General features: G+C 37.9%; 1 protein-coding gene across 2 annotated transcripts in view; it reads right to left on the bottom strand.

Moving 5' to 3' along the window:
* The window catches only part of RSU1 (Ras suppressor protein 1), a 177,446-nt gene that overhangs the window by 64,422 nt on the left and 86,865 nt on the right, over positions 1-26,159 (bottom strand). For both annotated transcript variants that reach the window (XM_004425333.3, XM_087420787.1), the window contains one exon: positions 25,547-25,679. In XM_004425333.3, the coding sequence (XP_004425390.1) occupies positions 25,547-25,679 (133 nt within the window). The remainder of the gene's footprint in view (positions 1-25,546; positions 25,680-26,159) is intronic.

The raw sequence follows: 26,159 nt of genomic DNA, 5'->3' as shown, positions 1-26,159 counted from the left end.
AACTACGTTCATTATAGGTACAAAAAGGAGTAGAGAATAAAAGTTAAGAGCACTGAACACTTGGGTTCAGATTCTGTCTTGTGGTCTTAAGCTAAGTTACCTCTAAGCCTGTTTATTATAGCCCCACAGTTACTGTGTATTTACCAAGTGATGTGAACTAGTGAGCACTGTGTGTGCATTTTCTTACTTAGTTCTCCTAACAGTGCAGTTGTACTCTAGTACCATATGCAATTGTACTGCGTACGATGCAATTAGAATAACACTACAAAATGTACTATTATTAACTCCATTTTACATATGAAAAATATATGTAGTGAGCCTGGTAGATAGACATTAGGCACTCAGGAGCTAAGCAAAAATGATGAATCAACAGATACACGATCTGAGCCCTCCTGAAGGTTACAATCCAGTAGGACAAAACGTATTACCTAATCACACAAATAAATACAACAGTAAGAGCAGTAAGTCCTAAGAGAGTTACAAGCTGTCCTAATAGTAGATAACTGATAGAAAAGTGTGGTACGTGGAGCTCAGATCTTGCAGTGAGGCTGCCTGGGTTTGAATTCTGGTTCCACTACTTAGTAATTGTAACCCTAGGCAAGTTATTTAACCCCCTTGTATCTCAGTTTCTCCTACTGTAAAATGGGGATAAACAGTACCTACCCTCATAGAGTTGTCATGATGATTAAATTATGTGTTTACTAAACAGCTGTGGCTGTTTTCTGCTATTATAATTATTTGACTTTGACAAAGGGTGGAGGCAGTGGTCAGGGCAGATTCCTCAGAGAAAGGGACATATGATCTAAAATCTGCACAACAGTGGGAATTAACCAGGCAATGGCAGAGGACGGGCGCTGGGTACAAGTGTTTTTAGGCAGAGGTAGAAGCATTTGAAACGTTCTATGAGTGCAATATGATATGAACTAGCTAGGTTATCTGAGATAGATCACAACCATTTTGGGATTCGATTTCGTCATGTGAAAAATAAGGATGGAAATCAGATTATCCCTATGGTTTCATGATCTTTATAATTCCATAAAATTTGAACACAATAAAACAAAACATTTGAAATGGACTTTAATTGGACATGTTTTACTCCTTTGCCTGGTTCTAAATGCAGCCAATAGACCCTTAGACGTAAATTTTAAGAACATTCCCATTTTATCTCCTTTCTACTCCCCTTGCTCTGATCTCCCTCATTATGAACTTTCCTACATCTGTAAATAAAAAGAATCACACTGCAGCGACCTGTTTTTCTATCTTTGAAGGTAGCTGACATTTCTCCAACTGTAATGTCAATTTTCTGTTTCAGGAGAATTATCCATCGACATGATTCCAGGCAGCCATGTCCTATCAAAGGGTCTGCTGTATACAAACATGGCTGGAAACATGTTTAAACTTACCAAACTCATATAAGATTATATACATTTATGGCCATAAGATACGTCAATTCACTGAGAAGCAGTGGGCTTTTCCTTCAACACTGCTGTGCAGTGCTTTGTGCAGGAGGTCAAGCCTCACTATTTCAACTCACCTTCTATTAGCGTATTTGAAAATTCTAATGTTTAAGACGAATATTTGTACAATGTTCAGAACTGTGTGTTGCTGGTGCTATCAGAGTTTATTTTCAATAACCAAATGTCAGACTAGGGTTAGCCATAATCCTGTAGCCCTTAATACATTACAGAAGAGATTCAGAGCATGTAAATAGTGTACTCACGAAAATGTGGCCACCCAGACTGCGGAGCTGTGATTCAAATCAAAGCATACCTCACTCTAAAAAAGCCCACACATGTTCTCTTGTAGTGTCTTCCTGAAGTTAACATTTTCTTTCATTTTTTTTTTCCAAAGCACTACACTGCTTTTTAACCATTTTTCATTAACTTTCATTTTGGAATTTCCACCAGCTGCTGATCTTTCGGTCTTTCCCCATCCTAGGGAAAGCCAATGTCGTCTTCTAAGCTCATCAAAGAGAAGACTCTCTCTGCCTAACAGTGACACTATATTCACAAAAGCAGCCACTTCTTCATCTTCTCTTCTGCTTTCTTGTTTATACACCAGCAGTTAGAGCAAGGCAAAAGTGCTGGTATTTAACAGAACCCAGTCCGCAATAGCTCATAGCCTGATTGAGAGAGGTCCCTAAAAAGTACAGCCTGATCACAAATGGTTTCCAGGGCAAAATTTTATACGATAAAACTAACATCTAGATAAAGCAGGTTCTATTCAGGCCCGTGTAATACAAATCAATTCAATAAATTGTTTTCTAAAGCTGACCAGGTTGAGTTTGCTTCCCATTCCTTATGCCAGAGACCAACTAAGGAGAAACACTTTGATATATTTTAAGTTATTGAGGCGAGCACAGGGGCTCTGGTTTGGTACCTAAAAGCAGAAGAAATAGAACTCATCCCATGTTCCCCATGCTTGCTACATAATTGTACATGCTAAGGACTCCTTTTCATTCCATGATTAGATCCAAAATATAGGCCCTCAATCTCTGACAAATTCCTCAAATCAGCTCGCAACATAAACACAGAGACATGAATTGATAAGCTGAAAACCTACCTCTTCAGAGCAAATAACCCAGCAGTTAGAATAGTCTGTTGCTGCAGTGTCTTGGGCTACCCTCCAATGAGGGGTTGGCAGGCTGCTGACTAGTAAAAACAGGGGCCCTGGAAGGACTTAGCCAAAAGGAAGATGAACTCTACCTGCAGCCTAAATTGGTTTCCTGAATTCTACGCCCATAAAACCTCTCCCTTATTACATATCTCTCCACTTAGGAGTATCCAAAAACCTCACATTCGGTGTATATAAGACCAAATCCATCTTTCATGCCCCCTGCCTTGCCTCCTCCCCTTTCTTCTAGTGTGCCCTGGATCAGCACTGGTCAGCACCATGGATAGCTCTGCAGGGAACTTTTTTGGCTCCAAATTGGACTGAAAAGAAAGAATATTTTATAGCTGGGGGGGTTGGTGGGGATTGGGGTGGAGAGCATGGGATCTGAGCTATTTTTATTTTCTTTTTAAGGTCAAGTAATGTGATAACGAGTTTATAGGCACTGTCCTTATAATTCTATGATACGGGCAGTATTAATATTTTTATTATATTTAAAATATTTTTAACTTCATTTGGGAAAAGTTTACCCATACACAAAAGTCAAGAGAACAATGTAAGTCCCCATGTACCCATCATCAGCTTCAAAAATGATCCATTCAGGGCATGTCTTGTTTCATTCATTTTCACTTCTACCCACCCCCGCCACTGCCACCAGATTATTCTGAAGCAAATCCCAAAAATTATATTAGTTCATCCATAAACATTTACGTATATAACCATAAACCATTATCACACATAAAAAATTAATAATTCCTTAACATCAAATATCCAGTATTCAAATTTCCTGATTATCTCCAAACAATTTTTTTTAAATTTTTTGTTTATTGCAGTAACATTGGTTTATAACATTGTAAAAATTTCAGGTGTACATCATTGTACTTCTATTTCTGCATAGATTACCTCATGTTCACCACCAAAATACTAATTACAACCCATCACCACACACATGTGCCGAATTATCCCTTTCACCCTCCTCCCTCCCCCCTTCCCCTCTGGTAACCACCAATCCACTCTCTGTCCCTATGTGTTTGTTTATTGTTGTTATTATCTACTACTTAATGAAGGAAATCATAAGGTATTTGACCTTCTCCCTCTGACTTATTTCACTTTGCATTATACCCTCAATGTCCATCCATGTTGTCACAAATGGCTGGATTTCATCGTTTCTTATGGCTGAGTAGTATTCCATTGTGTATATATACCACCGCTTCTTTATCCATTCGTCCCTTGATGGGCACTTAGGTTGCTTCCAAGTCTTGGCTATTGTGAATAACGCTGCAATGAACACAGGGGTGCATGTACCTTTGCAAATTGGTGTTTTCAAGTTCTTTGGATAAATACCCAACAGTGGAATAGCTGGATCATATGGTAGTTCTATCCTTGATTTTTTGAGGAATCTCCATACTGTTTTCCATAGTGGCTGCACCAGTTTGCACTCCTACCAGCAGTGTATGAGAGTTCCCTTCTCTCCACATCCTCTCCAACACATATTGTTTCCTGTCTTGTTAATTATAGCCATTCGGACGGGCGTGAGGTGATATCTCATTGTAGTTTTGATTTGCATTTCCCTGATAGTTAGTGATTTTGAACAGCTTTTCATGTGTCTGTTGGCCATCTGTATATCTTCTTTGGAGAAATGTCTGTTCAGGTCTTTTGCCCATTTTTTAATTGGGTTGGTAGTTTTTTGGTTGTTGAGATGCATCAGTTCTTTATATATTTTGGAGATTAAGCCCTTATCAGATGTATGGTTTGCAAATATCTTCTCCCAATTGTTAGGTTGTCTTTTCGTTTTGTTGATGGTTTCCTTTGCTGTGCAGAAGCTTTTTAGTTTGATGTAGTCCCATTTGTTTATTTTTTCTATTGTTTCTCTTGCCCAGTCAGACACGGTGTTTGAAAAGATGTTGCTAAGACCGATGTCGAAGAGCGAACTGCCTATGTTTTCTTCTAGAAGTTTCATAGTTTCAGGTCTTACATTCAAGTCTTTAATCCATTTGGAGTTAATTTTTGTGTATGGTGTAAGGTAAGGGTCTACTTTCATTTTTTTGCATGTGGCTATCCAGTTTTCCCAACACCATTTGTTGAAGAGACTTTCTTTTCCCCATTGTATGTTCTTGGCTCCTTTGTCAAAGATTAGCTGTCCATAGATGTGTGGGTTTACTTCTGGGCTTTCAATTCTATTCCATTGATCTGTGTGTCTGTTTTTGTGCCAGTACCATGCTGTTTTGGTTACTATAGCTTTGTAGTATATTTTGAAATCAGGGAGTGTGATACCTCCAGCTTTGTTCTTTTTTCTCAGGATTCCTTTAGCTATTCGGGGTCTTTTGTTGTTCCATATAAATTTTAGGATTCTTTGTTCTATTTCTGTGAAAAATGTTGTTGGAACTTTGATAGGGATTGCATTGAATCTATAGATGGCTTTAGGAAGTATGGACATCTTAACTATGTTAATTCTTCCAATCCAAGAGCACGGAATATCTTTCCATTTCTTTGTGTCTTCTTCAATTTCTTTCAGAAATGTTTTATAGTTTTCGGTGTACAGATCTTTCACCTCTTTGGTTAAGTTTATTCCTAGGTATTTTATTCTTTTTGTTGCAATTGTAAATGGGGTTGTATTCTTAATTTCTCTTTCTGCTACTTCATTGTTAGTGTATAGAAATGCAACTGATTTTTGTATGTTGATTTTGTACCCTGCAACATTACCATATTCGTTTATTACTTCTAAAAGTTTTCTGGTGGATTCTTTAGGGTTTTCTATATATAAAATCATGTCATCTGCAAATAGTGACAGTTTCACTTCTTCCTTTCCAATTTGGATCCCTTTTATTTCTTTCTCTTGCCTGATTGCTCTGGCTAGGACTTCCAATACTATGTTATTTTTTTATACGCTGTTTGCTTGAATGAGCTTTTCAAAAGCCATGTTGGAAGTGGCTTTCTTTTATTTGTTTCTTTTTTTTTTTGGTTAGGAAGATTAGCCCTGAGCTAACATCTGTTGTCAATCCTCCTCTTTTTGCTAAGGAAGATTGGCCCTGGGCTAACATCTGTGCCCATTTTCCTCTACTTTACATGTGGGATGCCACCACAGCATGGCTTGACAAGCGATGCATAGATCCGTGCCAGGGATCCGAACCTGTGAACCCTGGGCTGCTGAAGCAGAGCATGTGAACTTAACCACTACGCTACCAGGTCAGCCCCAGAAGTGTTTTAATACATTGTAGTTATCATTCTTAAGGATATCCAAACTATCTATTTTTGGCCAATAGGAGCCTCTTCAAGTTGGCACCTTGGGTTCCTTTGACAAGTCTTTGATAGCTTCTTTGCTTTCTGGATTGACAAGATATTTCAGGCTCCTGATGGAGACTTGGAATTAGGCATTCTTCTAAAGATCCCAGAGTTCTTTTAGTGGAAAATGATATTTAAATAAAATGATCCAGGAACTAGGGGAGCTAGGTGTGCTCACTGCTACTGTGTTCATCATTTTTTTCTAGGCCTCTTTGGTGGACAGAACAACAAAAAAAATTTTAAAGGAAAAAGGTATATCATGAGTGCTTCCTATCTTTCCAATTAAAATTTAAGACTGTAGGATTTAATTAATTTTTCTCATTTTTCTATTTATATCTCCTTTCTCTTTTGCTGAAAATTTTAGTCTCTAATGATATTATTATTTTCTTTATTCTATAATACGCAATCATCTCAAAAGCAATAAAAATGTTATTACTAATAATATACCTGAAAACAGTTATTTTTTGCAGTGCTTTTTGTCATTGGGGTTTAATCCAACAAAATGCACAACCAAATCACTGTATTTTCAAGTCATTTAAAACATTTTTTAAACTGTGAAAATATAACTATTACCAAAAAGTGCATAAAACATGTATGTTCATTGAACTAACAGGATTTTAAAAATGAAGGATCATATAACCATCACCTAGGACAAGAAGAATGAGGTGGAGCCCCTCTCCCTGAAATCTCTTCCCTTTCCTCTAGAGTTAATCTGTATCCTGACTTTTGAATGACATAAAAGAGGCAAAAAAAATCACAATAGACGAAAACTCTAATGTATGAGATAAAGAAAAGAACAGCAAATTTTAAGACAAACAGAAATGATCTAAAACGAAACTCAGGAGGAAAAAATAGGATTAAACAAATTAACAGAACACAACTGAGCTGTGGAACAACCACAAGAGGCTAGAACGTATAAATGGAGTCCCAAAAAGAGAGGCGGGGAGAGACGGTGGTGGTTAGAAAAACATTTGGAGAAAAGTAGGCTGAAAAGTTTCAGATTTGATGAAAACTATGAACCCACAGACCCAAGCAGTTTAGCAAACCCCAAGCACCAAAAAAAAAAAAGAAAAGAAAAAAGAAGAGGAAAACCACACTAAGGCACACTAAAATCAAATTACTGAAAATCTGAAATAAAGAGAAAATCTTAAAAGCAGCCAAGGTGGGGAAAGGGTTACATAAAAAGGAACAAAGATAAAGACACAGCAGATTTCTTGTCAGAAACAATACACATGTGTAGACAGTGGAACAAAATCTTTAAAGTATTGAAAAATAAAAAACTGTCTATCCATGATTCTATATCCAGTGAAAATATCTTTCAAAAATTAAGGTGAAATAAAGATTTTTGTAGACACATGAAATCTAAAAGAATGCATACATGGCAGAGCCACATGACAAGAAAAGTTAAAGGAAGTTGTACTAGACAGAAACAGATTTAAACAAAGAAATGAAGAGCATTAAAAATGGTAAATACATAACTAAATAGATCAGATGCTTTATTTTTATTTATATATCTGTAAAAGATATATCACTGTTAAAACAAAAAGAATAATATAAAAATGTAACATGGAGTCTATAACATTACTAAAAGTAAAATATATGAAAGTACATTATTTTAAGATGTCTACACTATATGTGAAGCGCTATAACATCATTGTGAAATGTCAAAGATGTAAACTATAAACACTAAATAAAGCATACAGTAAAATTAAGAATGAAAGATCATGGCTCATAAATCAACAAAGGAGATAAAATGATATCCTAAAAAATATATACCCCAAAAGACACAAAAGCTTCAAGAGGGAAAAGAACAGATGGAACAATAGGGGAAAAAAAATTGTAAAGGGATATATTCAAACCTACCCATATGACTAATCGCATTAAATGTAAATGATCAAAATACCCCAATTAAAAGACAGAGATTGTCAGATGAGATAAAAAAGCAAGATCAAACTATATGCTGCCTATAACAGATCCACTTTAATATAAAGATACAAATAGGTTAAAAGCCAAAGAATGGAAAATTATATACCATGCTAACATTAATCAAAACAAAGATGAGGTAGCTATATGAATATTTGACTAAGTAGATTTCTGGCCAAAGAATATTACTAGGGTTAAAGAATTTCACTTCATAATGAAAAAAGGGTCAATTCATCAAGAGGACATACACAAGTTTAAACATTTATGAATCTAACTACAGAGCTTCAAAATATATGAAGCAAAACCTGACAAAATTGAAAAAAGAAATAGCAAATCCATAATTATAGTCTAAGATTTCAATCCCGCTCTTTCTCAATAACTGATACAAGAATTAGAAAAATCAGTAAGGGTACAGAAGACTCATAAAAACACATTCAACAAACCTGACCCAAATGATGCAAAAATAATTGGATATCCACACATCCAAACAATTAGACCTCCATTAGAAGTCCACGTGGAACTTTGATCCATACCTCACACCATATACAAAGATTAACTCAAAATGCAACATAGACCTAAATGCAAAACCTAAAATTATAAAGCTTCTGGACTAAAACAAAGGAGAAAATCTTGTGAACTTGGATTAGAGAAAGAACACTTAGATATGACACCAAAAGCACAATCCATAAAAGAATAAATTGATAAAATGAACTTCAACAACATTAAAAATTTTATTCTTCAAAAGACACTGCTAGGAGAATAAAGAGAGAAACCACAGAAAGAGAGAAAAGTTTTGCAAAGCATACATCTGATAAAGGATTTATATGTAGAACATATAAAGAATCTCGAAACAATAGGAAAATAAACTATTAAAAAAATGGATAGATTTGAACAAAAATTTCACTAAATAAGATACAAGGATGGAAAAAGTTCAACATCATTATTCATCAGATAAATGCAACTTAAAACCCTAATGAGAAAGTACTAGAACAAATAAAATTGAAAAGCTGACCATACCAGGTATGGACAAGGATGTGGAGGAACAGGACATCTCAGGCACTGCTGGTTGGTATATAAAATGATACCACCACTTGGAAAACAGTTTGGCAGTTACTTGAGAAGGTAAATCTATACCTACTACATGATCTACCCATTCCACTCCTAAGTATTTACAGTGACAGTGCATATGAATCAAAGACAACACGCAAAAGCTCATAGAAACTTTATGTGTAACAGCCCCTAACAGGAAACAACTCAAGTGTCCAGCAACAGTCAACCTGATAAATGAACTGTGGTATATCCACTCAATGGACTACTACTGAACAAGAAAAAGAAATGAACTACTGATACACGCAACAATAACTCTTAAAGTAATTATGCTGAATGAAAGTAGCCTGATTTTTTTAAAAAAAGAGTACATGCTATATGTCTATATTTATATAACACTCTACAAAATGCAAACTAACATATAGTTAGAAAGTAGGTCAGTGGTTGCCTGGGATGGGGGAATGAAGGGATGGGTAGAAGGGAGGGATACAGGCACAAGAACGGGTTCGCTATCTTGATTCTGGTGACTATTTTACAAGTATATATATGTCAAAATGTAACAAACTGTATGCCTTAGATATATACTTTACTGTGCATAATTGCTCTTCAATAAAGGTCTTAAACTTTTTAAAAAATCTAATCGACCCAATGTCATAAAACTAGCACAAAAGGTAAGAGTGGGATTTAAACTCTGGCATCCTGCTTCCAGAGCCAGTGCTCACCCCCACTGGTCTATACTGCAGAGGGGAATTCTGTGTGCCTCCTGAAGCTAGCTTCTTCTCCATGGGACATTTCACAATTTATTTACAGTTCCTTTGAGGGTATTCAGAAGCCCTCTGGCCCCACAGAAATGCTTCTCCAGAGTCCCCAAGTTCCGCTGGCAGAAGTGTGCACCTCCAGGACCTGACAGGGCTTTGAGCCCAGAAGCCAGGTGACACTGGCTGCGGTTCTGACAGCTGCTGTGCAGCCTCTGGTTCTCTTTTGTAAAGGAGGCAACTCTAGTTACTTTCAAAAGCAGGAATTTTGGCATCATGTAAACAGAGCAGCTACATTTCTTTCTTCCTTTCTCCCCCCACCACTTTTCTTTTTTTGTAGTGCACAAAATTAAAACTAATCCACACTTTCCACCATCTTAGGAAAAATACTTAAAATGCCATCTTTTTCTCCTCAACATTTAGTTAACAACGAAAATGCGACTAGGAGAATTTTGTTTGAAATATACAAAATTAATGCCAACTGTGAGAAAATTTAGTATCAAGTTTGGAAGTGGGGTATTGACAGTGGGATCCTTCTGTGTATAGACAAGCCACATATTTTTTTAAGTACACCATCACTCCTCACCTTTGTTGGGCATCTCTTGAGTTCAACAGGTCACACTGCACTTCAGTGACACAGGTGAGGGAGATAAGTAACGACACACAACCTACAGCAGGTTAGGGCCCCTTCTCAATGCAGCGATCAGGAGACCTCTGGCTCTCCAAGAACGAGTGACCACCGAGGGATTCCTTACGCCCTTTCACATCTAGGTTCTGAGCTTCAGAAACTGTGTTCAAAATGGTTTTTCTGACTTATCAACAAAACACATTTTGAGGGCCGGGAGGAAAAGCTGCCTCTCCTCCTCTCTCCTCTCCTCTGCTGTTTATTTCCAAGCAATTACTATAGTTCAAAGCCTGCCAAGTCACCTTTTATAGACTCTCACACTATCATGATGAAGGACAAAAGCCACACCTGCATCCTGAGGTGCTCAGCAGCCAATACCAGGTCCGACACACGAGGTATCTGTTAGAGGATGGAGCCTGGCTGATTCAAAAATGAAAACGGGCTAACGGGCTGAGTCCAGGTCAAATACCCTCTTACAGTTCTGTTATTTTTTCCCACATCACCCTCTAAAATTTCATGTGCAGAGTTTCTTTCAAAGCCTAGCTAAAAAGAGCTACTAGATTTGATGGGAAATAGCTGGCTAGGGAAGGCTGCAGCCTTGGAAACATCATAGAAACATTTATGGTGATGGAAGCAGCTCTAATAATATCATGAAATCTTAGCAACTCACACACGAGAAGAAAAAGGGAAACACTAAAAATGTGTAATGGATGTGTGATGGAAGGTTTTTAAAAATTTTCCTCTAGCAGAAATGTCTCAACTGTGGGCTACAATGTATAGTTGAAAGAATAACAAGTCTCATTCATCAAGTATTTTGAGAGCTGAGCAGTGCCAGGCACTCTCTGAGGCTCCTGGGACACAGCAGTGCATACAACAAAGTCTCCACTCTTGGAGGGACCTGCATTCTAGCAGGGCCGATCAGTGCAAGAGGGATGATAAAGTTAGGAGCAGGGGTGGGCGGTGGGCTGTGGGGTCCATTGTAGATAGAGCGATATGGAAAGAGTTTTGCTGAGATGACATCTGAGCAGAAAATCGAATGAGATGGAGGAACAAGCCAAGGCCCTTTAGAACTTGAGTATCAGAGTAAAGCTGTTTATGTTAAAAGACAAATATGAGGGCCCAGCCCCATGGCATACTGGTTCAAGTTCAGCACTCTCTGCTTCAGCAGCCCAGGTTCACAGGTTCGGATCCTGGGCGTGGACCTACACCACTCATCAGCCATGCTGTGGTGGTGACCCACATACAAAAATAGAGGAAGATTGGCATTGATGTTAGCTCAGGGCTAATCTTCCTCAAGCAAAAAAAAGAGGAAGACTGGCAATAGATGTTAGCTCAGGGCCAATCTTCCTCAGCAAAAAAAAAAAAAAAAAAAGCCAAATATGAGTGCAAGAAAATGAAGAGGTAATAGACAAAACCTCAAAAGGTTGTACTGGTACATTTTCCCTGTTTCACTGTTATTGTCTCTTAACTGAATGAAATTCTATCTAGACACCAGGTGATCCACATCTTTATATTACTGAGTGGCCCACACTTTTGGTTTCTTTAGTATAAAACCTGGAAGGAAGTTACTATTTCTTTTTCTTTTCAGGTATTCTGGGGATAGTGACAAGATTCTCTGAACTTACATGTTTAGCAACTGATTCCAGAACACTTGAGGCTGGAGACAAGAAGAGAAGAAAACGAAGACATGCAAATGTGGGATTACTAGTCATGTAAACACATGAATGATTTAGTAGGTATAGCAAAGGGGGGACTGGATTAATAAATTCCAACGTAAAGCCAAAACAAACTTAAAGATGCAGGTAAATGGGAACCATCGACATGAATGCATGCTCCTTTGAATACAGGTAATTTTTCTGCTTTGTCACTTAAGTGGATGGCAGATCTCATGTCACTCTACTCTACCCTCGATGCTTATTTGGAAAACACGCACTCTTGGACCTCAGATTTTGGATTCTAATGCTATTTTCCACTTAAAGGAACCAGGACTCCTTAGACAAGAGTCAGTTCTTTGTTGGGATAAACGAATAAAAACCTGGGTCTGGAGCTAATAAGAAAACAAAGACATGAAGAAGAGATGAGCTGAGAGAGTCCAGGAGGCCATAATGATGCCCAAAAAGATAAATAATACAGTATGGTAGAGAAAGGCCACACCCTCAAATATGCATTAACTCACTAAAGTCCAGCTATAAAACAATATAAACACATAGCCCACAGCGGATGAATACACGCCCATTGAACCAGAGGGGTAGCCGGCAGGAAAACGGATTTGTATTTGTCAGACCAGAACCACTCACATAAGAGGATGTTAAACCAGAATCAGGGTAAATGCAGGAAGATAGGCTTTCAGGGACTGAAAAGCTACTGCAGGGATATGTTTAGGGACCCCGAATGCTATCTGTGTCTCTTACTCTAGGGTGAGGATGTGGCCTTGCAGAAGGCTGTGTCTGATTCAAGGACCAGAAAAGTCGAATGATTATGAACGTACCCTAAAGAGGCATACATTAACTTCTCTTTGATAATGTCTGCATAAACTCAGCATTTCCTCCTTTTCTTCCCAGATAATATTACCCCAGAGCAACAAGGAGAATACGAGATAGTGTTCTTTTATCAGAGAGAGTTTAATTTCTGGCTCTACCACTCGGGTTAACCACTGGTCATTCTACTTAACCTGCGATTGTCCATTTTCTCATCTGAAAGCTGGGTGAACACCTACATCTCACGGAGTCATGAGACTACGGGAGATGAAGCCCATGTGGAGCCCAACAGGGCCTGGACCACAGCAGGAAGTCGATGAATGTCAATTCTCTCTCCTTAGTGTAACTGAGACAACCTCTGTCACACACTAATCCACCTAGATGTGAGTCCAAGAAGAGAAGAAAAATGGGGGAAGGTGGGGATATTGGGAGTAGCTGACTTTATCGTGCAAGTTCTGAATTTCTCCAGTAAAAGATGCTCAAGATTCTTCGTGTTTCAACCACAGTAAAAACAAAGCCACCTTGTTTAATGCATTCACACGGTGGTCTTGAAGGAGCATTTTCCCTATATGCCATTGTTTCTTTTTCTAACCATGTTACAGCATAAAATTAATAGTATTTTTACTCCATCAGCTTGAGGTGGTATTTTTCTTGTTGCCCTGTCTTGTCAATTAAACTTATAAAAATCAAGCAGAAGCTGGCTTCAGAAAACTTAAAAACATACAGTTCCAATATTTTAAGTATTTCAAAACAAAAACTTTTATTGACAAAATTCAAATTCCTTAGGAATTCTCTAGAATGTAGTACCAAAATAAATTTGCTAGTTGCAAGACACATCTATTAAAAGATCACCACTCACGCAGTTTCTATTGAGAATGCCACAAGAGCAGATTAAAAATGCTAATCTCACCATAAACAGTCTGAAACACACACGTCATCTTAGCTTACAGCCAAAAAAGTGAAACGAGAGAGAAGAATTAAAACAAAAAAAAATCCACGTCTCATATATGGGAACCTGGAGCCCAATCACATCCTCCACTATGCAATCAATTCTTCCAAGATCCATTCTTTCTTATTTCAAACCCTCATGACGTTTCAAATATAGAAAAGCTTATTTTTCCACTACGCAAAATCTTAGATGAGAAAATGCCCCTATATAGAGAAGCTCAATGCAGAAGTACGTTTTCTTGTTTTTTTCCTTATTCGTTTTTGTTAGGTGTTTGTGAATGGCCACCTTTTCCCATTTCACATCGAATTCTGAAGGAAAAACAGATTGCTCTAGATTCTTCCAAGGATACAGGAAAGCCTGATGTTATCTGAGAGGTGTTATAAACTACGTAAAATTTCACAATGCTTAATCCAAGAACAAGAATGATTGAGGCGTTAAGTGAAAAACCCCTTCTTAAGCTCTCATTCAGATAGTCCCTTTCCAAGATTCAGGACACAGTTTAAGAGGTGACATCACTTGGAGGATTTTGGGTGTACCTGGTTAAAGAGAGACTGGTAAAAAAGGATTCCACTCAATCTAGGCAAACGGATAGAAAGAGGCCATCACAGCAGATGAAACCCATCCTATAGCTACATTCTTTGTGGTTTCTTCCTTTTTAACTTCATGGGCCCTACAGGTAATAATCCAGTAAATAGAGAATACATATACAAAATTTATTAGGTCCAAAGGGTAAAAAGTGAAGAGAATATGCCCTCCCCCCCGCCTCTAGTCATCCAGTTTCCCTCCCTAAAGATAACCACACATCCTAGTTTACTGTCTCCCTCAGAAATATTCCAAACCTTTACAAACACAATCACACACTCCGTACACCCCATGAAACACTCTCTTGAGGACAAGGAGAAGGCACACAAAACGACCACAGAGCCTGCAGATTCATACAGAGGAAGGTCTCACTTTCAAACATCATTCATTTATTTGTGAAGTTAAGGAACCGTTTCATTTCTAATATGAGAGTAGAGGGGTAAAAAGAAGAGATCTATATAAATAATGAAAGACTATTGTGAAGACATAATCTGATCTTCACTTAATATTATATATTCAGAATGCGTTTTAATGTTTCGAGTATTGTTTATCATGTACCAGCAAAAACAAAGAACTATAACTTGGTCCATTCTGGATGCCAGAATGGTTCTTCCCTTCAGAAATCAGGGCAACCTGTCAGAAGCTCCTCTACATGAGACAGGTCATTTATGTAAGACACTGAGGGCAGGCCACATGCAAGCCCAGTCACAAAGGAATCATGAGTCTTGCTTTCAAGAAGATTTTAGTCTCTCAAAAGACAGAAAACATAGAAAACATACCATAACTGCACCACCCCATACAAGTAGTATTTACAGAAATAAATACTGAGTTATAAACTAATAAACAGCACATATGAATTTAGCACGATGTCTGTTATATGGTAAATATTCAATAACTGACAGACATTACGATTATTATTAAAATTGCTACTAAGGGAAAGTAAAGGCTCTGACGAAAGCTGACAAAAGGGACCCAGAGTAGATGAAAACTCAGAAAAAAGGTCTCTGAGAATGCAATATTTAACTGGATACTTGAAGAATAAATGGGCATTCAATAGGTAAATATGGGAGGAAGGAACATTCCAGACAGAGAAAACAGCACTTATGGAGATCTGAGGTGGAAAGCAGGTTGTATCTTTGATGGGAAGTAACCCACTGTCTTTCTGGGTCGATTCCCAGCGGGTTTGCACCAAGGCTCTCCAGTGCCAGCTCAGCTCTTCCTGGGCACACTGCCATGGTCCTTCCGCCCTAGAGGATCGTGAGACTCCAGTACACTCAAGACAGGGCTAGAGTGATGGAAAAACTCCCCTCCAAGTAGCTCATCTCACATGATGAAAATCCAAGTCTTTTACTATACCTTCAGGATGGTGTCAAAAACAGTGCCAAGAATACAGTAGACAGAAGCCCATGGCTCCCATTTGTCAGAAGGTACACATGAATTTTGTCCACAAGAAGGATAATTTGTCTGCTGCTATTTCCCCATGCCATTTCAAAGAGTTCAAGTTTAGCAACCTTGTCCCCAAGGGAAGGACTAAGCTTGATAACTCTTAACTTTGGTTCATGACCGTAATGAAACTCTCAAGAAAATGTAGATATTGTTTCAAAATAAACGGTACAAGCTTAAAATTAGAACATGATGCTTCCTACCTTCTGTATATTTAGCTTCCTCAGTCTTACAGGGTGACCAAACACAATATTCTACTGGAAAAAAATAAAGAGAAAAGGTTGTACCAAAGAAGAGAACTATCACCCTGCTGAGTCTTTGCATGAAATTATGAGTAAGTTCTCTGATGCTGGCTGTAAACATAACACACAACCGACAAAAAGCACAGTGTTAAACGATCCTTTACATGCCACTTTCTCTACCCTATTAAGATGCTCGTTGTTTCTTTGATTTATCTGATAATAAATTTTTGATGACTGGTAAGTCTCATAAAATTGCTCTGGTGCTGACTACACTGATTAATAAGTCTGAAGAATCGAAAGTGTCAGGAATTCATGTGTACGAATAAGTTACTGCCAAACATATATTAGGTATTCCATAAAATATAGAATAAAAAGGTTGATCTGGTAATTTTATCTTGTAACCATTTTCCTGTAACAATTTATATCTGGGGTCATCATCGTCTTCTGTTGCCTTTAAAAAAAAAAAAAATCAATAAAGTAAATTCAGATGGGGGGTAAATTCAAGAATTAAAGTAAACTTAAAAAATAATGAATTGATATGGACACTAAAACATGCTTCCCAGAAAAATAAAGAAATCAGAATTAGGAATCATTGCTGGGGGGACTCGCAGGGATGATCTAGCTTGACCCTCTGGCTTTGAAGATGGGGAAGCTGTGAGTGGGTGAGATAAGGTCATCTGCCACTGACAGACTTAGACTAGAAGCCACCTCTAATTCCAGTCCTCTAAGAACAGACTTTGTTTCCTGTTCTTTTCCCTCACCGTGTCACAGCAAAGTACGTCACCGTGTCTTCATGCCACGGTGCATCATATGAAAATACGCACTCCATCTCTGATGTCTCTCTCCACGCTGGGGAAGCAAATCAGCTTTAATAACATGAGAAGAGAATTCTGTGACCCATTATTATTAGTCTTAATCTTGCCCATTAAGACTCAAGAAATTTCCTGAGACAAGGCAGGAAAAATGGAAAGTTATCAGGGCTCCAGATGTGGTTACTGGAACTCCAAGATGAGACAAGAAATCCCTGACTCCATACCTTATAGGGCAAATTCCAGTAGCTGCCACTCAAGACCACAAAGTCCCAGGGAGAAGATTCCATGCCTACTAGTGGGGGTCCCATCGAACAAACAGCCAGGAGGCACAGAAGTCCTCCACACTGCATCCTCCCTCCCTAAGATTTTGGTGAAAGAAATAACATGGGGTCTGTGGTTGGTACTCTCTTTGTCCCTCCCTTCTTGAATTCTCTAGCCAGATATGACCAAGCAGGAGATTTTGTCAGGTGCCTTTCATTGCCAAGGGATCTTCACTTCAAATTCTAACCAGCTTCTGTTTTAACACAGTCTATTCTTAAAGATTAGAAATACAAACACTGACCCCTGTGCCAGGAACAAGAGCCCATCCTCTGTGTCCCTAAAATGAAACAGTGGTAAATCTCCATGTCCTGGTGGAACATACAACTCTGAAAGCCAAGCATGGAAGAGAGGCATGGGGGCGGGGAGTGGATCAAGCCTTACGGAGTCATTTAAACACATTCATCAATAAACGGAATTTGCCTACCCATGAAGTTGTGGGGGCTACAGAAGAAGAGAGCAAAGAGAAGGTGGTGGAACAAACTGATAAGAAACTGAATGCTATTTCTGGGCATTTGAGTAACAACAGCATTATGGGTTGAATTGCGTCCTTCTCGCAAAAATTCATGTTGAAGTCCTAAGCCCTTGTACCTCAGAATGTGACCTTATTCAGAGACAGAGTCTTTACAGGGGTAATCAAGTTAAAAAGAGGTCATCAGCGTGGGCCCTAATCCAGTATGACTGGTGTCCTTATAAAAGGGGTAAATTTGGACACAGAGACAGACACACACAAAGAGAAGACGATGTGAAAACACAGGGAGAAGACGGCCATCTGCAAGTCAAGGAGAGAGGCCTGGAACAGATCCCTCCCTCACAGCCCTCAGAAACAACCAACCCTGCTGACACCTTGGCCCAGACTTCCAGCCTCTAGAACTGTGAGGCAATAAATTTCTGCTGGGGGAGCTTAACAAGCCAAAATTCAAATATCAGCAGGAAAAAAAAAAAAAGCCACAGTGCTTATTCAGGAGACTTGCCACGTAAAATAACTAAAACCTCAACAATAATTTATTTACTCTCTAAACAAACACTATCTAATTGGGTAGAGAATTAAAAGTCTGTACATTTGAAATGTGATGGAAGTGCATATGTTCCAAGTGAGACTATTTAAAAATTAACTATTAGAGTGGAAAATGAGATTTTCTTGACCACAAACCTTTTATACCATGAGTCTTAAAAAAAATATGAAATAATGTACAAACACAGTAGAATAAAATATGGGAAGTTATTTCCTTAAGGCTTGATGAATAAATTGGGGCATCAACAAACTCCTGTGAACACAATTCACTTTGAAGCTTTTTATCTGATAAAGTTGATTACAACTCCTTTCATAATATTATGCATTCTAAACCAAAATATCTGACAATACTCTTAACTGCCCAAAATTACCAAAAAAAAACCAAAAAACTCTCCAACAATGCCCAACCAGAATAAGAGACCGGAGCTCAATAAAAAACCAGCATGTAATAAAACAAGATATTACTGTGTAGAGAATAGAAATCAGACAGTTTTGTCTGATTATAAAAGTGCCACTTAATTTATCTCTCAAATAAACACAGCGAATGCAGGCAATAACTCATCTCGGCTGGATAGAAAGCATCAAGCATTGAACTTTAAGAGCACTGGGAGTTAATAAGGGTTACCAATATGTAGGGCTGACCAATTTCATTTCATTGAGTAGGTCAATATTCAATAGTTCAATATGATTATAACAAGGGAATGTCATCTAAAAATGGAACTCAAAATAGCTCTTCCTGAGGAGGAAGGAACCTGACACATTTTCTTTTTGGAGCATAGACTGAGTCTAGCCTGTGTTTATTTTCTTTCTGTCAAGTGAGACAAATTATCTATATTCTGTTTACCTTAAATTGATACTGTAATGTATCACGCTGTACATTACAGCCGTACAAGACAGGCTGAACGTAAGCTTGACAGTCGACATACAAGTGAGGAGGAGATAAGGGGTGGGAGAGGAGAGACACGATTGTTCTGCTCTTTAAAATCATATGTAAAAGCCTTTCGTAGTTGAGGTTCAGAGTAAACATCACTTGTCTCCCTTTGGTGTAGCAGCTGTGTTTTCTCCCCATTCACCCCTCTAAATTTATTCACAACTCTTTAATGATGTGTGTGCTAGTCATTGAGTAAAATGCGGAAAGATTGACAGAGCTCCTGCTCTTTGGTCCAGCCGGATCCCACCAGGTCCCTGCAGAGCTGGCAGGCCAGCACAGCGTGCCGGAGGCGTGACCACATTAGAGGGCCAGACAATGAATGAGGATATGGAGAGAACCTTTGCCAAGACTGCATCTGTATCTAAGGCACGTCAGAGTGAAAAACATTCCAGAATATGCATAGGATGGGGTTTCCTAGATGCCTTCAGGAATACCAGTGAGCCTCTTGAAGCTGGTGTTTAAACCCTTACAAGGTTCACCTTTGACCTTCACAGGTTTAGTGGGGTGGAGGGTCCCTTCTGTAACTCTCCCAGAATCCAGGTGCACTGGAAAGGTCAAATGGGAAGCACCTTCCATTGAAACAACTGAACTGTTTTGCATGAGCTATGAAATTATAGAAAAGTAAAGCCTTATAAAAGCTTGTAAAAACGATGTATCAAAGAAATTGTGAAAATGCACAAAGAAAAAGAAAACATATTAACTACCTGTGAAGTATATCTGAATAATAGTCCTAAACAAGTTCAAAAGCAGAAAAGCCAAAATCCTTTTAAATGTAAAATACATTAAGCAATCTACCAGAAAACTTGGAAGAGGGGCCAGCCTTGTGGCCTAGTAGTTAATTAAGTTCAGTGCGCTCCACTTCGGCAGCCTGGGTTCAGTTCGCGGGCATGGACCTACACCACTCATTGGCAGCTATGCTATGGCGGCGACCCACGTACAAAATAGAGGAAGACTGGCAACAGATATTAGCTCAGAGCAAATATTCCTCAGCAAATAAACAAACAAAGAAACAAACAAAAAAACTTGGCAGAGAGAAAACCGTTATGTACTCTTCCTCAAATAGTATGTTTTCCTCCTGTTACCTTAAGAGGGGAGGTATTAATTTACCAGAGCAATTAATAGCTCATGGCCACTATGGGAAACAGTTGAGCGACTAAGTCAAAGATCAACAGTTGATATGATGCCCTGACTTAACATTCATTCAGTGGAATAAACATTCTTTAACTGTTCACACTTGCAACATACTACTCGGACAAAAAGGAATACTATGTAATTTTACCACACAAAGTAAACACGAGATAAGAGATGTAACATCATACTACCCAAAATATAACATATTTTATGGGTTTCCCCTTTCTCTTTGATATTTCTTAGCAATATTCGTTAAATGCAACATATTTGCATGCAAATAGGTCCAGAGATGTCAAAAGTTTGAATCATATTTTGTATTATGGAGGAAATGTGATAACACATTTATTAACTTAACAGGAACCCAAATATACATATGTACCATCTATAAAGGAAATATAAATTATCAGGAACCCAATACATTGTCAACTTTTTAAAATAAAAACAAGCTTTATGTTAAAAGCTTTAGGAAAAAAATAGTTCTTCATTTTCATGTCTACTATAAATATTGTTTTTCTCTGGCTTAATTTGAGCTATTTTCAGATACAGTAATGAAAAAGAAAAGTCTACATTGTTCTGCATATCAACTGTCACTATGTAAAATTCACTAACCGCTGGAAAGTAACCCTCTCCTCCATCCTTCTGCAATATTTATAAAACCATCTCCTAGTTCTGTGCACCCATTTATACTTCATCAGAAAATAATAACATTTACACAGTTTTGTTAGAGATGATTTCCTTTTGCAAAGAGCTGTCTTAATATGAATGGGATCACCTACTAAATTTGAAATGCTTTAGCCTTTTGGGAGACCAGATATATCTGTTATTTAAGGATCTTCTAGGCCACTGACTCAGCAGCCACTTGAGGATATAGTAGTTGTTTAATAAATCCCATTTATGTCCATTACAGCCTTAACAGGTTTTCACACAGTACAGGAAGAAAAAAAACATTCCTTAGTTCTAATTCTACGAGTAAAACAACTAGAGAAACAATAACCAGCAGGTAAAGTATTCTTCCTTATAAATCAAACAGGACAATTTATTTTGCTAGGTTTCTAGTAAAGAGAAATTGCCAGCATTTTCCTCATCATTGTCCACCATTCACCAAGCATTGCTTTGTTAAAATGTTTCCATTAACTAACACGAATAACAGTATGGCCATCTTCATTTAAGATTAAAAAACAAAATAAAAAGCAAGTGAGTGTGGCACCTCTCCCTAGAGAGAAAAGATAGTCACAAGACAGGAAGAATGATGGAGAAGCCTTCTCCAAGTTATGCCACTCTGGAAATGAGGCTTTAGGACTGCCATGCTTTGCAAATTGCAGCCTTCATGAGGATGCCTGTTTTCCAAATGCCTCTTTCAGCCACATATTTTCAGCCTAACATTTGTCAAACCTCTTCTTTTGTTAAGAGTTAACTTGTCAGCTTCTAAAATGGCTTGCGGTTTCTATCCACCTTCCTTGATGGAAATGTGAAAAGTGTGAGTTACTCCCTTTCACAAAGAATCTTGTCAAGAATCTTGACTCCAATCTGACTTCTCCTCCTGGGGAAAAAAATCTACCTTCTAGAAAGTTAACAAGCGGTGACTCTTCTATCATAATTCTGCTCCACGGAAATAAAACAAGTCAAACATGGAGAAAACCACCACCAGATACTGAGGTAAAAGGGGATTGTGTAACTCAACAACAGCCCGAAAATGCTAATATGCTTTTAGGATTTGATCCTCAACCAGACTGAGCAAATCCTTTTACTTTGACAGAGGAAGATTAACTGATAATGAACGGGCAATGTAGTAACACCAGCCAACACGTTCCCTTTGCTGAAAGAATGATAAATAAACAAAGAGCAATCTCTACTTGGGAAATGATGATGAAGACATGATGAATGCCCAAAATGTACTCAAAAGAACAAAGTTCTGCAGAACTATACCTCAACACTCTCCCAGCCACACCTACCCACATCTCCTCCTGCTTAACTGCACAAGTTTCTATTGCCATCAAGTTAAATCAGGGCAAAGTATTTTAATTCTTCCTAAACAGTGACTTCACTGTTTTGTTTCAAATGTCCATGTCTCCTCCTGGAGTCCATTAGAGCCTGGAAATCAGATAATCCATCTTCTCTGCCTGTCACTGCTCTAGACTCGGAAGGCCTCTGAGGATGTGCTTAGAACATGAAGGTCGCTGTGAAAGTCGACCACAGACGTGAATGGAAATGAAACTGGAATGCCAGTAAGTTCTGTACTGCTCTCATTGAGGTAACGGGTCAATTGGTTAGAAAAAAGAAAAAAAAAAAAGGAAGGAGAGCCACTGGTATTCTAAGTGCCAAAACAAAATTAAAATATGCTTTCATGGCAGTCTAAAGATCTATACATAAACAAAGGATTTTTTATTGCGGGGCTGTATGTGGCTTATATAAAAACAGACAAAGAAGCAAAGATTAGAAACTACAGGTTTTAGAATACAGGATCTAAGACTAAGGTACTGAATGTAAAATTTCCTTTCTTTAAACAACACAAGTGTAATGAATAAATTGCCTCCTTGAACGTCATCACGTGTACAGATTTTACAAAGTAGCCAAGTACCTACTAATTAGAATAATATATTTTTTCAGATACTAAAACTCCTCTAACTATGAAGTGGCTGCTTAAAAAAATTAAAGAAGTTGGATTCTAGTTACATGAGGATATATTGATATATATCTATTCATATAAAAGAGGACTTCAAATTTTAAAAATCAGTAAAACATACAGTGGCGTTTTTGTACAAGTACTTTTTAAAAAAAGACTAACAGAGCCAGCCCTGATGGCCTAGTGGTTAAAGATTGGCACGCTCTGCTTCGACAGCCCAGGTTCCCTTCCTAGTCGCGGAACCACACCACCCACCTGTCAGTTGCCATGCTGTGGCGCTGGCTCACACAGAAGAACTACAGGGACTTACAACTAGGATATACAACCATGCTTGTGGCTTTGGGGAGAAGAAAAAAAAAAAAAAGACTAAGAGTTTGACTTAGTGTCTTATTTAGTTAATAGCCCATGTTTTGGGCTGGTATGTTTGATAAAGGAGTGAAATAACTCCTATGGGAAAATGCGAGAAGGACAGAAAAGCTGAAATACAGAAGTGGTCGCCATTCTTCTTCCCAAGGAAGAGAGAAGAGAAGAACTCAAGGGGAATTAACCAAGTGCCACTGCCCTCCAGGAGCTCATGGCAAGTGTATTCTCCCAGTAGATGCTCATGGAGACACCTCTAACAGCAGTGATCATGGTACTGATTGGTCCCCTTTCTAGGGGGAAATGGTTCTCCTATGCTTACTCAAGTTTTTTAATGGTGGTCTAACTGTATAAAAGATAATATAATTCTCCATGAGGAAATCAAGCACAGAAAAAATGAGCTGGTAGGCAAATTGCTTAGATGACTCCAATCCTCAAATATAGGATGCTAACAATAGAGATAAGAATATATACATCAACTATGTTACTGATTAAAATGTTGTCATATATGCCCTTTCAGATAACCGACCCATTAACTCATTCAAAGCAACGCACCTCTCATTCATCCAGAATCCTAACCATGTTCAAATAAATAGAGGTAGTTTGCAATAGCGTATAATGGTAATTCATTGCCTAATGATGACTCTGAGGTAATACAAAATGCATAAATTCACAACTTAATCTTTTAAAATGAAATTAAAATTAGATGCACTTTCTTATGCAATGTATTCTAATTTTCTGTAAATTACAAACTCATGTATGGTAAAATAAAAAATGGTTAACCAGAATTATAAACAGCGTATTTCCCCCAATTCTGGATTAATTGGAGCTTGTCTGTGTATTTTTATGTATGTTAAAATATAGACAATGATTCTAAAAAGATACCCTACAAACCAAGCTCTATGTAGCCTCCCATTTACTAACAAAAAAATTAGACCTTTATCTAAAACCGATGATAGCAATGATTAACAATTTAAGAGGAACAAAATGAACAATAATCTGCTAATTTGCAATTATATTTTCACACATTTTCATAAGTAACTAATTTCCAAGGCTGAGCTATATTTTTATTTTTTAAAAACTACATATTTATAATAATAGCACATAACTATGGGTCTTATGAAACAATAACATACATCCAATATTTGTCTCATTCTACTCTTAACGTAAGTCTTTAAGATATATTGTAAATGTCATGATATTATCTTAGAAGAAATCTAAACCATGCTTTAAGCTGCCTTCATATATGAGAATATGCTCTCATTTCAGTCATTTTAACCTATTTAGTTTTAAGGCAACTGTTCTTCACAGCTCATCTTCTCTGTGATGCTGTCACATGGAAATATGAGCATGCTAAGCCCTAGATGTGTAACCAGAAGCATGGCGTCCGGGGAGGAGGGCTATAGAGCCACAGCTGGCCCTTCAAAGACAGGGATCCTGTCCCTTCAGTCAGTACTGACCCACTTCCCCAGCAGAGATTCCGTGAGGGCTGTCTTGAGTTGGGGGCATTTTCTGATACCAAAAAAAAGAGACTCCTAACCAAATGTGATCTCTAACAATCCTCCAGCTCTCCTCTAACAGTTGGATGTTAAATTCTCAAAAGTTGGTAAAGGATACAAAAACAGATTAAACCTGACTCTGGATGTTTTCAAGTCTTTTGAATTTGCTTAAAACTAGAGGTAACTAGATTTCAGCATTAGGGGTCATTGAAGCATTGAGATGAATGATCATTTCAATGTCAGGGGGTGAGATGAAGGGAAAATAATGACAGAAGATGTAACAACAAGAGAGCAGGTGGGGATGGTGGAATTCCTTCCAACCCCGACACAGTGAGGAAGAAAGACGTGGGAATAGTTACGTTTTAGGGCTGGCTCTCTTCAGCCACCCCTGTCCCATGGCGAAGACTTGAGAGACTCTGATGCTGTGACTTTAAGCTAGCTGATTCCTCCTCCTCGGTTTCTGCCTTTCTTTTTTCTCTCAGAGAGATTAACATCTCACAAGAGCAAAAGCTTCTAAAGAATAGAATGATGCTTTCCTCGTATTCTCTATTGATTTTATAAATAAACCGCTTCACAATTTTGTTCATAACATTTGTTATTCTTCGCCTTCAAAGGAGAAAAAAGTATGTTTTGATCTTAACGTGTCTGGCGAATTTCCTTAGTGCCATGAATATTCAACTAATAAAATACCTTAAAAATTTTCGAAACAAAATTGCTACAAATTCCCTTTGAAATTGTCACTTAAAAATAATCTATAAATAACAGAGACAATTACTACAGGTGGTTATTAATAAAACATCTGAAAATGCTATGAGCTAACTGCCACCAATACAACAATGTCACACGATAGTTTTTAAAATGGCGTAATTACAAATACTATAAAACCACAGTCTATTACTTTAAAAAATCATAGTCTACTTACTATTTGTATGTCTCAGAACGGATATATTCAAACACATGGGACACGCCAAGCTGGAATTGGTCAGCAATTGGGGTAACCCAGGGATTGTTCTCTGCTTTGAAAACCTGCTTCTGACCAGTTAAATCCAAGTTTCCTAAAAAGATGGAGGAAAAAAAAGGTGACGGTCATTTCATCCAACACAGATCAGGAAAGAAGTCCTACCAGTAACCACAGCACAATTCTAAGTACCTTTTGGGTCATTTGATTTGATTGTTTTGAATTTCTTATCCCAAGTCATTACTGGTACAGAAGCAATGTTGGTGATAGTCCCCTAGTCCAAGCAATTAAGAACGGAAGAAGGAAGGAAGGAGAGAGAGAGAAGTAGTGGAGGGAAGAAGGTAGGAAGAAATTAACTTGGAAGGAATTCTTACAAATGTAACATATGCTTTATTTTTCTAGGTATTTGGTACAGACACTAAAATGACCCCATCCAAGATTGAGAGAAGTGATAATACGAAAACCTTCTGAAACTCTATCAATGTACATCACCGCTTGTCCAATCTGATCTACACCCAATCAGATCAACACCACTTTTTTCACCAGCCAAAGTAGAATATGAGTAAAGGAAGATAAG

Source organism: Ceratotherium simum, chromosome 32 (assembly GCF_057802395.1).
Source record: "Ceratotherium simum simum isolate JZ-2026a chromosome 32, ASM5780239v1, whole genome shotgun sequence".
NCBI lineage: Eukaryota > Metazoa > Chordata > Mammalia > Perissodactyla > Rhinocerotidae > Ceratotherium > Ceratotherium simum.
This window is presented reverse-complemented; position numbering and strand designations above follow the sequence as displayed.